General features: G+C 40.1%; 1 protein-coding gene across 1 annotated transcript in view; it reads right to left on the bottom strand.

Moving 5' to 3' along the window:
* The window catches only part of LOC109567078 (ATP-binding cassette sub-family C member 4-like), a 383,334-nt gene that overhangs the window by 251,750 nt on the left and 117,146 nt on the right, over positions 1-14,438 (bottom strand). The window contains exons 5-8 of the mRNA XM_070800391.1: positions 7,099-7,188; positions 4,598-4,761; positions 3,302-3,427; positions 1,921-2,170 (exon numbers count right to left, since the gene is read on the bottom strand). Of these exons, the coding sequence (XP_070656492.1) occupies positions 1,921-2,170; positions 3,302-3,427; positions 4,598-4,761; positions 7,099-7,188 (630 nt within the window). The remainder of the gene's footprint in view (positions 1-1,920; positions 2,171-3,301; positions 3,428-4,597; positions 4,762-7,098; positions 7,189-14,438) is intronic.

The following is a 14,438-nucleotide window of genomic DNA, read 5'->3' as shown; positions in this document are numbered from 1 at the left end:
AGAATCAGACACAGTCTACCAGACACAGTCAGCTGTCACAGGGCTTGGAACACTACCAGGGAGTCAACATCAGCCCACCTGACATGATGCTAGGTGGCGCGGGACTGGCTGTATACATAAATGGAAGCCCTGGATCAGTGTGAATGAAAGTGCTGAGAGAGGCTCGTGGGGCTACTGGAGACTCAACAGTATTTGCTTAAATCAACGAGAGAAGAGAAGGCAACCCAGGGGGCCCAACAGAGTAAGCCAAGACCCCAAAGTGGGGGTGACTGTGGCAGTCACAGAGACAACCTCACCACCTCCCTCCCTCCTCACTTGTCAAAGTGCTGGGAAACACAGAATGGCCAATGGAGCTAACAGTTAAAATGTTTAATTTTTCAGGAAGCAGGGAACCTTTGCATATTTTCAGAGTGAGACTAGTTGATGTAACTCACACTTAAGGAGTTACTCCACTTGGCAGAAGGTACAAAGAAGACAATAATGTAACAATGGCTAAGAAACCAGGCTTTGGGTAGAATCCTAGAATGTCATTTACAGGCTATTTGAGGATGGTGTATTGTTTCACCTGATACAGAAAACTGTTTCCTTAGTTGTAAAGCAGGGACACATGCTAATCTCATTCAATTGCTGTCAGGATTAAATGAGAAACCCTGTAAGACTTTGCGTGTACCCAGACCACACAGTGAGCCCTGACAACAGCGATCAAAGATAGTGGCTGTGTCAAAATCACAGCGCTGTAACAAAATCACAGCAGTACAGCACATGTATGAAGCCTCCATCTGGACACATTACCCTGTCATTGACAATGTGACTATGGCCCAGGAATATTCCTAAGTGTTTTCTTTCAAGATGCAAAAGCTAAGGGAAAAAAAAAAAAAATTGTTGAACTGAATGGACCATCCCTTAACAGTGTTGCTAGAAGCCCCAGGCAGAAAGAATGACAAAACTCAGGGGACCAGAACTAACCCTGTATGACTGATCTGCTTTGTGAGTAATCATTTTTTTTATAGTATATAGAAACTTCATCATAAAAAAACACAACTTTTATGATAAGACCCAAAAATAAAATAAAATCGCACCCAAACCTATCTAACTTCACTATAGATCTGTTACTGTCTGTCCATCACTGAGGAGAAGGACAAAAGCAATTAAATATTTTATAAAGCCCAGATACTCAGTCATGCCCAGGCTGGCTCACAGAGCCAGTTTACCTTCATTTTAGACCTACTCATAAACATGCAAGTACTTTAGAGCCTACTGTATGCCAGGCTCTTATTTTGGTGACGTAAATTATTTGCCCTTGGCAATACAGAGACAGAAAAAAAGGAGACAGTGGATATGGTGGAAATCACAAATCTGAAAGGAAGAAGCCAATTAGAGATAGGATTAAAGAGTAAGGGTAAAGAGGACAAGTCAGATCCAAAAGACATGTTCAGAAATCAACAAGCAAGCCATCTGTGGAAGAAAGAAACCATTTTTAAACAGTGAATTAAGTGAATCTGAGGCCACTCTTCCTGTCCAAGGAGCAGGACCTCTCAGCAAGTGCTTTCCCTCCAGATGCAGAGAGGAATCCACTTCACCCCAGGGCTGGACACAGGTGCTAGTCATTAAAGTTAACACAGGAGATGCAATCTATTTACTTCTTTTGCTTTTAGACATTTTAGTTGCCCTGCAGCCATCACTTGTACATCAAGAACCCTGTGCCACTGCTACTGCTGCTCATAAATAAGCAGTGATCTTACATTATTTGTAATTTATTCTACCAAAGAAGAGAGGGGAGTATGTATGACATTTTGGAACAGCTACCAGTTATGTCCAAAAGCATTAAATCTCACCTAACTGGCACACAGTGACACCAAATAAAAGGAACCATTTACCTAAAATCTACCTAAAACTTTAAAAAGTTATCTGTCACCAAACCTTGATTCTTCGGACACTGGCGACTGTTTCTGCTATGTTCTCGATGGCTGTGGGGAAGAGGAGGATGCCTGTAAACTGCACAACTTGGTACAGTGTTATGGCCAAAAACACTTGGTTAACTGTGATCGTGTTGCCAAGAAGCACGTAGGTGGTAAAGGTGATGAAAAGGATGAGTTTGCTTGCAGTGTCAAAGAATATCAAATTCATTCCATCAAGGTAGGAACGTCTCAGAATCTTGGAAATTTCCTTCCTGTAAAAGAGAGACGGGAATAGATTTTAAAAGAAGCATCAACATCCAAGCTATGAATTCAAATGCCCTGTGTGAGTGGCCCCTTTCTAGGGAGTGGACACAGATTAAGATGAACCATCCCTCACATCATGGAGACACTATACAGTGCACACTTGGGGCTCTGCCCCGACCCAAGGACCACACACTTCATCATCGCTTCACTCTCCCAACTAAATGGAGGCTTAATATCACACTTTTAAACATTTTGGGTCAATAACACTTGAGTTTGAACATTCATTCAACAAGCATTTGTAATCACAAGTCCTGTGCAGGGTACCTCGAGGATGGCAGAAAGAGAGAACTTGTCCCTTCCAGGAGTTCATGAACTTAGAAAAGAAGATGGGTGGTCCAGTGGTTAAGATTCCATGTTTCTAATGCAGCGGCCATAGATTTGATCCCCAGTCAGGGAACTAAGATTTCACATGTCCACCAAGACATTAGACAGAGGCAGCCAGCATGGCCCCCATGGGAGCACAGAACAGAGATTTGTAACCCAGAGGCAATTCACAAATACATGGACCCTGAGAAGATGAGTGGGAGTCAGTTAGGGCTGGTGGAAGCCAGAGAAGAAGGAAGATGAGAGGGTGTATTCCCAGCAGAGGGAGGGGCCCTTACAAAGGTGTGAAGGTGAGAGGTAACAGGATGCAGCCAGAGAATTATGAATAGCTTGTGCTGGAGTATAAACACTCATCAGATATTTAAATGAAAGATGGACAAAATTTCTATAAACCTAAAGCAAATTCAAAAGGAAAGGTATTTTCATGGCTCTGTTTGGAATAAAAAATACTGATTCATAAAGTTTGGCCCAATACAAATATACCCAATCTCTACAATCTTCCCATTTGTTCTATATTAACATAAATTGTAGTTTTAGTTTAAACGTCATCAACTCAAATACGAACATCTTAGGATCATTGCTTCCTTGAGATTTGGGTATTAATATGTGAAATTTCATTTCTATATAAGAAAGAAGCACATATATTTTTCCTTTAGGAGGATGGTAAATAAAAGAACAGTAATACTTTTAAACCATTCAGTAAAAACAGGAAATAAAAAAGTACAAACTGTGGTTTGACATATACAGAAAGTTACCTTCTCAATCTGGTAATAAGCTCAGCAAATAACTTTTCCCAAGCATACATTTTTATTGTTCTGATGCCAGTTATAACTTCATTCATGGTCCTGAGCCTGGTGTCTGTGAAGGCTGCACTCTTACTCCTAAGGGAACAAACATGAGAGATGAGCCTTAGTGATCACAACAAAAATTTCCTTCCCGACAGCAGCATTGGCACAGTCAGAGACCAGGGATCAAATGATTTCCTACAGCTCCCCTAAGCTGACAACACAGGCAGGTCCTACTCAAAGAACAAACAGAGGAGGACTTCAATTAGGAAGTCAACCATGCAGCCCAATTCAACAAATAACTTGGAGAACTTGCAGTATTGGCTAAGGAAGACCTGAAGTAAGTCAGGTACAATCCACCTGCCCAAGGAAGTTGTGGTCTGGTAGGGAAGGCAGAAGACACCCGAATCTAATTGAGACAATGTGCTATAATAAAATAGGATTAAGGTGCTGGGAATCAGAAAAGATGGGGCTGTGAATACCACTGGGAAAGCAGAGCAAGAAAAGCTTCAGAGACATAGTAGCACTTGAACAGGGCTTCAAAGGATAAGGAACATCTCTCTGTGGTAAAGATAAGAAATGAAATTCCAAGTAGAGAAAAATAATATGCATAAAGTCACCAAAAAAAAGAAAGGAAAAGAGCTCAATGTGCTTCAAACAGTACATCTCCATCACCTGACAATCTGAACAACACACTTCCAATCCCCTGATATATGCTTCGAGTCTAACTCATCACCATTAGACCCTTCATCACTAGACACTCTTTTACCACATAAGCTGCTGGTACTGTGGGGAACAAACAAACTGTGGGGCTTTATAAATTTATGTCTTTATGCCCTTGGACTTCTGATAACTTAATGCAAACAGTGAATTAAAAACAAGACATGAACTTAAATAATTGAAAATGATCCTAAAACAAGCATAGCAAAAATATATGCAGCTTGGATTGGGCCTATAGGATGATTACTATTTAATAATGTTTAAATAACCTGGACTTAGGTAAATTCTGCTTACAGACACTATACTTATTCAAGTACAATTCCAAGAAGAGCCAGGAAATGGCTTCACCTTTCCCCCTTCAAGATCAGTCTTTGGTTTAAGGATGGGGCCTCCACTAGCTAAGCCTGAAGGGTCTACAAGACGTGCAAAAAAAGAGATCAGAGAAGGTTGTTGTTGTTGTTGTTATTGTTTTAACAAAAGGATAGAGTAGACTGTGGATTCACCAAGTACATATCATCTGTTTTTTTAAACCAGTGTTTCTCTTACCGGAGTGATGAAAACAACTTCCCAGAGAAGCTTTGCAAAAGCATAAAAATAATGAGGAGTGCCATCCCGGCAAGAGACGATATTCCTATTTCCATCCAGAGCAGGATAATCGCTGTGATAGCATTAAGTGGCCCAATCCACAGGATGTGCAAGCGTATCATTACCTTAAAAGAAAAAGACAAAGTCTTCTTAGAACTGTATAAAAGCAAAACCATAAGCACACAATTTAGAAACAATCTGCTCTGAAGGAAGAGACGGGAGCCTAAATAGAAATGATCTCAGTGGGTTTTAAACCTGCTGAAGCAGAAATCGAAGCATCTTCCCCAGATGATGCTGTTCTGGGGCAGCACAAGGCTGGATTTAGGACATCCAGGGAGAAGCAGACAGGCACACTGGAAGGAAAATGATTTTGTCAACAATGCAGATGGTCTCAGGGAATCCCTAAAGTCTCTGTCCCAAAATTCAGACGCCTTTTTCCCTGGGGCTCCCTGCAACCCCAGGAAAGTCTACATTATGGTACCTACCACTCTCTCCAGTAATGACTTGTATATTTACCTCCCTGATGGGCTTTGACTTCTCCAGGGCAGAAACTAAGCCTTATTTATCCCTGAAATTGAAGAGGTACCTGATTTCATGTCTGATGAATGAATAACTGAAAGAGAAGTTGTTGTTGTTCATCATCTGAGCCACAGTCAGCTCCCAGTCTTGTTTTTGCTGACTGTATAGAGCTTCTCCATCTTTGGCTGCATAGAATATAATCAATCTGATTTCGGTATTGACCATCTGGTGATGTCCACGTATAGAGTCTTTTCTTGTGTTGTTGAAAGAGGGTATTTGCTATGACCAATGTGTTCTCTTGGCAAAACTCTGTTAGCCTTTGCCCTGCTTCATTTTGTACTCCAAGGCCAAATTTGTCTGTTACTCCAGATAGCTCTTGACTTCCTACTCTTGCATTTCAGTCCCCTATAATGAAGAGGATATCTTTCTGAGTGTTAGTTCTAGAAGTTTTTGTACGTCTTCACAAAACCATTCAGCTTCAGCATCTTCAGCATTACTGGTCAGGGCATAGACTTGGATTACTGTGATATTGAATGGTTTGCCTTGGAAATGAATGGAGATCATTCTGTCATTTTTGAGATTGTATCCTAGTACTGCATTCAGTTCAGTTCAGTCTCTCAGTCATGTCCAACTCTTTGTGGCCCCATGTGCTGCAGCATGCCAGGCCCCACTGTCCATCATCAACTCCTGGAGTTTTCTCACACTCATGTCCATTGAGTCAGTGATGCTATCCAACCATCTCATCCTCTGTTGTCCCCTTCTGCTCCCACCTTCAATCTTTCCAGCATCACAGTCTTTTCAAATGAGTCAGTTCTTCCCATCAGGTAGCCAAAGTATTAGAATTTCAGCATCAGTCCTTCCAATGAATATTCAGGACTGATTTCCTTTAGGATGGACTGGTCGGATCTCCTTGTGGTCCAAGGGACTCTCAAGAGTCTTCTCAATCACCACAGTTCAAAAGCATCAATTCTTTGGCATTCAGCTTTATTTATAGTCCAACTCTCACATCCATACATGACCACTGGAAAAACCATAATCTTGACTAGATGGACCTTTGTTGGCAAAGTAATGCCTCTGCTTTTTAATATGATGTCTAGTTTGGTCATAACTTTTCTTTCAAGGAGCGATCATCTTTTAGTTTCATGGCTGTAGTCACCATCTGCAGTGATTATGGAGCCCAAAAATATATGCCGAGTACATCATGAGAAATGCTGGACTGGATGAAGCACAAGCTTGAATCAAGATTGCCGGGGAAAATATCAATAACCTCACATATGCAGATGACACCACAATTAAGGAGAAAGTGAAGAAGATCCAAAGAGCCTCTTGATGAAAGTGAAAGAAGATAGTGAAAAAGTTGGCTTAAAACTCAACATTCAGAAAACTAAGATCTTGGCATCTGGTCCCATCACTTCGTGGCAAATTGATGTGAAACAGTGGAAACAAGTACTGCATAGTCATAAGGTAAGTGTAAAAAAAAAAAAAAGAGTGTGGGGTTGACAGCTGAGAGGAAGTTGAGTCTGGCTGGAGAACACCTACTTGGCATATTCCTCACAGGCTCCCTGTGCAGCAGCACTGAACAGGGCACAGGGGAAATAACAATCCCTGACCATCAAGCCTTCATCATCCAGAGGAGGAGGAAGACAGTTCAGCAACACTGACAGCATGTGCCAAGAAGGGCTACACCAGGAGGACCTTTAGGGACACTAACCGAGCTGGGATAGAACACCGCTGCCTATCTAGTATTAGAAAAACAAAATTCCAATCCACAGGTCAATACATCTTTTTACATGTAAGTTGCACACAGGAGATGAGAGTTGGATAACAACAACCCTTCCTTATCTTAGGTTCTCAACAGAACCCTGGCTGACACCAAACCCTGGCACTTGGCTCCCAAAAAGCTGAACCCAGTGAGAAATGAAGAGGATCCCTTGGTCACTTACCCTGTCAAACCTGTTCACATCGTTAGACATCATGTTGACTATCTGGCCTGTGGTAGTCTTCCCTATGGCTGAGTTACTCAGGCGAAGGGTCTGAAATAAGAGAGGGAGACAGAGAATTGGATTCCCATGTTGATACAAATTCACACTTAAAACATAGCAAACTGGATAACACTTTCTTGGGATCATCCATGGTATCAGGATGAGCAGGATAACCCCTGACAGCAGGGCTCTAGGGACCCGTGTTCATCCTTTATCTCCTCAATGTGGCAGAAGCCCCGCCCAGAAGGACAGCAAAGGGAGGAGTAGGAGGTAGGGGAAAAAAAAATCCACCACCCTGTTTCGCAATTAAATTGGGTCTGCCCAGAGTGTAAAGGATGTAGGTTTAGATTTAGAAGCAAAATAAAGTAAATGTGAGCCTAACTAGATGAAAGTGGAGAAACTGCCTTAAAGCAAGAAATTAGAGGACTTGGACTAGAAATTAGGAGACTTGGAATCAATCACACTGTATGTGAAATCATTTAAGAACTTTGACCTTAGTTTCCTCATTCCAATATGAGCAGAGAATTTCCCTTGTGGTTCAGTGGTTAAGCATCTGCCTGCCAATGCAGGAAACACAGCTTTGATCCCTCATCTGGAAAGATCCCACATGCTGCAGGGCAACTAAGCCTGTGCACCACAATTACTGGGCCCGAGCACCCCACAGCCTGTGTTCTGCAATAAGAGAAGCCATCTCCACAATAAGAGAAACCATCTGCACACTGCAATTAGAGAGCAGCCCTCAACAAGGAAACAAGAGAAAACCCATACAAAGCAACAAAGGCCCAGCACAGACAAAAATAAATACTTATTAAATTCTTTTTAAAAATGTTTTAAAATAATATACAATAAAATGAGCAGAGAATAATGTTCAAAATAATATTCTCATGAGGAATCTGTGGCCTTTAATGCCTGACTTTACAAAAAATAGCCTGTTTTACACAATCCCTTTATTTGGTAAAAAGTTCCAAAATATGCCCTAGAGATCAGGAATCTGAAGTGACCACTGTAAGATGTTTCAGTGGACTACCAACTGGAGCCATGGATCCAAACAAAATGTCAGGATTCATGAAAATTTTTCATTTAGTTCTCAAGTTAAAGAGAAAAATCAGTGATCAAGTAGAAAATATAAAATGATGTAGCCATGATGGAAGAGGGTATGGCAGTTTCTCAAAAAATTAAACATAAGATTAGTATATAGCACAACAGTTCCACTACTGGGAATGTACTCAAAAGAACTGAAAGCACAACCTTGAACAGATATTTGTTTACCTATGTTCATAGCAGCACTATTCACAATAGATATAAGATTGAAACAACCCAAACATTTATTTTTTTTTAATTTTATTTTATTTTTAAACTTTACATAATTGTATTAGTTTTGCCAAATATCAAAATGAATCCACCACAGGTATGCATGTGTTCCCCATCCTGAACCCTCCTCCCTCCTCCCTCCCCATACCATCCCTCTGGGTCGTCCCAGTGCACTAGCCCCAAGCATCCAGTATCGTGCATCGAACCTGGACTGGCAACTCGTTTCTTACATGATATTTTACATGTTACAATGTCATTCTCCCAAATCTTCCCACCCTCTCCCTCTCCCACAGAATCCATAAGACTGTTCTATACATCAGTGTCTCTTTTGCTGTCTCGTACACAGGGTTATTGTTACCATCTTTCTAAATTCCATATATATGCGTTAGAATACTGTATTTATGTTTTTCCTTCTGGCTTACTTCACTCTGTATAATAGGCTCCAGTTTCATCCACCTCATTAGAACTGATTCAAATGTATTCTTTTTAATGGCTGAGTAATACTCCATTGTGTATATGTACCAAAGCTTTCTTATCCATTCATCTGCTGATGGACATCTAGGTTGCTTCCATGTCTTGGCTATTATAAACAGTGCTGCGATGAACATTGGGGAACACGTGTCTCTTTCCCTTCTGGTTTCCTCAGTGTGTATGCCCAGCAGTGGGGTTGCTGGATCATAAGGCAGTTCTATTTCCAGTTTTTTAAGGAATCTCCACACTGTTCTCCATAGTGGCTGTACTAGTTTGCATTCCCACCAACAGTGTAAGAGGGTTCCCTTTTCTCCACACCCTCTCCAGCATTTATTATTTGTAGACTTTTGGATCGCAGCCATTCTGACTGGTGTGAAATGGTACCTCACAGTGGTTTTGATTTGCATTTCTCTGATAATGAGTGATGTTGAGCATCTTTTCATGTGTTTGTTAGCCATCTGTATGTCTTTTTTGGAGAAATGTCTATTTAGTTCTTTGGCCCATTTTTTGATTGGGTCGTTTATTTTTCTGGAGTTGAGCTGTAGGAGTTGCTTGTATATTTTTGAGATTAGTTGTTTGTCGGTTGCTTCATTTGCTATTATTTTCTCCCATTCTGAAGGCTGTCTTTTCACCTTGCTAATAGTTTCCTTTGATGTGCAGAAGCTTTTAAGGTTAATTAGGTCCCATTTGTTTATTTTTGTTTTTATTTCCAATATTCTGGGAGGTGGGTCATAGAGGATCCTGCTGTGATGTATGTCGGAGAGTGTTTTGCCTATGTTCTCCTCTAGGAGTTTTATAGTTTCTGGTCTTATGTTTAGATCTTTAATCCATTTTGAGTTTATTTTTGTGTATGGTGTTAGAAAGTGGTCCAGTTTCATTCTTTTACAAGTGGTTGACCAGATTTCCCAGCACCACTTGTTAAAGAGATTGTCTTTAATCCATTGTATATTCTTGCCTCCTTTGTCGAAGATAAGGTGTCCATATGTGCGTGGATTTATCTCTGGGCTTTCTATTTTATTCCATTGATCAATATTTCTGTCTTTGTGCCAGTACCATACTGTCTTGATAACTGTGGCTTTGTAGTAGAGCCTGAAGTCAGGTAGGTTGATTCCTCCAGTTCCATTCTTCTTTCTCAAGATCGCTTTGGCTATTCGAGGTTTTTTGTATTTCCATACAAATTGTGAAATTATTTGTTCTAGCTCTGTGAAGAATACTGTTGGTAGCTTGATAGGGATTGCGTTGAATCTATAAATTGCTTTGGGTAGTATACTCATTTTCACTATATTGATTCTTCCAATCCATGAACATGGTATATTTCTCCATCTATTAGTGTCCTCTTTGATTTCTTTCACCAGTGTTTTATAGTTTTCTATATATAGGTCTTTAGTTTCTTTAGGTAGATATATTCCTAAGTATTTTATTCTTTCTGTTGCAATGGTGAATGGAATTGTTTCCTTACTTTCTCTTTCTGTTTTCTCATTATTAGTGTATAGGAATGCAAGGGATTTCTGTGTGTTGATTTTATATCCTGCAACTTTACTGTAGTCATTGATTAGTTCTAGTAATTTTCTGGTGGACTCTTTAGGGTTTTCTATGTAGAGGATCATGTCATCTGCAAATAGTGAGAGTTTTACTTCTTCTTTTCCAATTTGGATTCCTTTGATTTCTTTTTCTGCTCTGATTGCTGTGGCCAAAACTTCCAAAACTATGTTGAATAGTAATGGTGAAAGTGGGCACCCTTGTCTTGTTCCTGACTTTAGAGGAAATGCTTTCAATTTTTCACCATTGAGGATAATGTTTGCAGTGGGTTTGTCATATATAGCTTTTATTATGTTGAGGTATGTTCCTTCTATTCCTGCTTTCTGGAGAGTTTTTATCATAAATGGATGTTGAATTTTGTCAAAGGCTTTCTCTGCATCTATTGAGATAATCATATGGTTTTTATTTTTCAATTTGTTAATGTGGTGTATTACATTGATTGATTTGCGGATATTGAAGAATCCTTGCATCCCTGGGATAAAGCCCACTTGATCATGGTGTATGATCTTTTTAATGTGTTGTTGGATTCTGATTGCTAGAATTTTGTTAAGGATTTTTGCATCTATGTTCATCAGTGATATTGGCCTGTAGTTTTCTTTTTTTGTGGGATCTTTGTCAGGTTTTGGTATTAGGGTGATGGTGGCCTCATAGAATGAGTTTGGAAGTTTACCGTCCTCTGCAATTTTCTGGAAGAGTTTGAGCAGGATAGGTATTAGCTCTTCTCTAAATTTTTGGTAGAATTCAGCTGTGAAGCCGTCTGGACCGGGGCTTTTGTTTGCTGCAAGATTTTTGATTACAGTTTCAATTTCCATGCTTGTGATGGGTCTGTTAAGATTTTCTATTTCTTCCTGGTCCAGTTTTGGAAAGTTGTACTTTTCTAAGAATTTGTCCATTTCTTCCACGTTGTCCATTTTATTGGCATATAATTGTTGATAGTAGTCTCTTATGATCCTTTGTATTTCTGTGTTGTCTGTTGTGATCTCTCCATTTTCGTTTCTAATTTTGTTGATTTGATTTTTCTCCCTTTGTTTCTTGATGAGTCTGGCTAATGGTTTGTCAATTTTATTTATCCTTTCAAAGAACCAGCTTTTGGTTTTGTTGATTTTTGCTATGGTCTCTTTTGTTTCTTTTGCATTTATTTCTGCTCTAATTTTTAAGATTTCTTTCCTTCTACTAACCCTGGGGTTCTTCATTTCTTCCTTTTCTAGTTGCTTTAGGTGTAGAGTTAGGTTATTTATTTGACTTTTTTCTTGTTTCTTGAGGTGTGCCTGTATTGCTATGAACTTTCCCCTTAGGACTGCTTTTACCGTGTCCCACAGGTTTTGGGGAAACAACCCAAACATTTATTAACAGATGAATGAATACACAAAATATTGTACATACCTACCATGAAATATCACTCAGTCTTAAAAAGGAATTTAATTCTGACACCTGATACAACATGGATAAACCTTGAAAACATTATGCTAGGTGACATAATCCAGACATCATATGCTTTCACTTATATGAGGCACCTGGAGTAGTGAAATTCATTAAGAGAAGTAGAATGGTGATGGTGGTGAAGGGATGGGAGTAGAAACAGTGTTTAATGGGTGCCAATTTGGGAAGATGAAAAAGTTCTGGAGATGCATAATGATGATAACTCCACAACAATATGAATGTACCTGATGTCATTAAATGGTGCACTTAAAAAGAGTTAAAACTGTAAATTTTGTTGTGTATATTTTGTTGCAACTTTTAAAAAAATCAATGATCAAAAGCCAAAAGGTATTTTACCACAGTTGTGGAAAGGTAATTAAAAGACAAGTCATTTTCTATATATCATACATGCCACAAATCACTCAACAATACAAACTATGACTATAAGCTTATCAGCCATCCCATTTCTAACACTCAATCTGATTTCTTTCCAGGACTAGAGATGAGCAAGTAGGGCCTCAGCATAAACCAGGAACATTCAGATGGGCCTTTTAGAGCCGTTCTGCAGCACCAGCTTTTGCCCTAAAGAGTCAGCCCACCTGTAACCTACAAAAAAGAAACATCTTATTTCTTCACCTCAGCAGGATTCTAGATGCATGAAAGTGCATGAGGAAACTGTCTCTCCTGTGTCTGGAGGGGCTTCCCTAGTAGCTCAGCTGGTAAAGAATCCACCTGCAATGCAGGAGACTCCAGTTCAATTCCTAGGTCAGGAAGATTTCCTGGAGAAGGGATAGGCTATCCACTGCAGTATCCTTGGGCTTCCCTGGTGGTTCAGCTGGTAAAGAATCTGCCTGCAATGTGGGGAGCCCTGGGTTAAATCCCTGGGTTAGAAAGATCCCCTGCAGGAGGGAACAGCTGCCCACTCCAGTATTCTGGCCTGGAGAACTCCATGGATTGTATAGTCCATGGGGTCGCAAAGAGTTAGACACAACTGAGTGATGTTTCTTAAAATCCACGTTACCTCTGTGGTTTTACCTCAGCAATTCCTAACTTTGTAAAAAGACAATTCTTTTAAATACAAAGACTCTAAATTGGAAAGGAAGAAGTCAAACTGTCACTACTTGTAGATGACATGATACTATACATTAGATCAGATCAGGTCAGTCGCTCAGTCGTGTCCGACTCTTTGTGACCCCATGAATCGCAGCATGCCAGGCCTCCCTGTCCATCACCAACTCCTGGAGTTCACTGAGACTCACGTCCATCGAGTCAGTGATGCCATCCAGCCATCTCATCCTCTGTTGTCCCTTTCTCCTCTTGCCCGCAATCCCTCCCAGCATACATAGGAAATCCTAAAGACACTACCAGAAAACCATTAGAGTTCATCAATGAATTCGGTAAAGTTTCAGGATACAAAATTAATATACAAAAATGTGCTGCATTTCTATACATTATTAAGAAAGTATCAGAAAGGGAAATTAAGGAAACAATCCCGTTTACCATTGCATCAAAAAGACTAAAATGCCTAGGAATAAACCTACCTAAGGAGGCAAAAGATCTGTACCCCCAAAACTATAAGACACTGATGAAAGAAATTGAAGATGACAAAACAGATGGAAAGATATACCATGTTCTTGGATTGGAAACATTAGTATTGTCAAAATAACCGTACAACCCAAGGCAATCTACAGATTCAATGCAACACCTATCAAATTACCAATGGCATTTTTCACAGAACTAGAACAAAAAAATATAAAATTTGTATGGAAAAACAAATGACACAAATAGTCAAAAAAAAAAAAAAAAAAAAGAAGAAGAAGGACAAAGCTGGAGGAATCACACTCCTTGACTTTGACCATAGTACAAAGCTACAGTAATCAAAATAATAGTATGAAAGTGAAGTGAAGGTCACTCAGCTGCGTCCAACTCTTTGTGACCCCATTGACTATACAGTCCATGGAATTCTCTAGGCCAGAATACTAGAGTGGGTGGCCTTTCTCTTCTCCAGGGGATCTTCCCAACTCAGGGATCAAACCCAGGTCTCCCACATTGCAGGCGATTCTTTACCAGCTGAGCCACAAGGGAAGTCCAAGGGAAGAGAGTAGATACTGGCACAAAAACAGACACATAGATCAATGGAACAGTATAGACAGCCCAGAAATAAACCCATACACTTAGGGTCAACTAATTTAAGACAAAGGAGGCAAGAATACACAATGGAGAAAGCACAGTCTCTTCAATAACTGGTGCTGAAAAAATGCACAGTTCAGTTTAGTCACTCACTCATGTCCAACTCTTTGTGACCCCATGGACTGAAGCACACCAGTCTTCCTAGCCCATCACCAACTCTCAGAGCTTGCTTAAATTCATGTCCATCAAGTCAGTGATGTCATCCAACCATCTCATCCTCTGTTGTCTCTTTCTCTTCCTGCCTTCGAACTTCACCAGTATCAGGGTCTTTTCCAATGAATCAGTTCTTCACATCAGGTGGCCAAAGTTTTGGAGCTTAAACTTCAGCATCAGTCCTCCCAGTGAATATTCAGGACTGATTTTCTTTAGGA

The sequence above is a fragment of the Bos indicus genome, chromosome 12 (assembly GCF_029378745.1).
Source record: "Bos indicus isolate NIAB-ARS_2022 breed Sahiwal x Tharparkar chromosome 12, NIAB-ARS_B.indTharparkar_mat_pri_1.0, whole genome shotgun sequence".
Taxonomy (NCBI): Eukaryota; Metazoa; Chordata; class Mammalia; order Artiodactyla; family Bovidae; genus Bos; species Bos indicus.
This window is presented reverse-complemented; position numbering and strand designations above follow the sequence as displayed.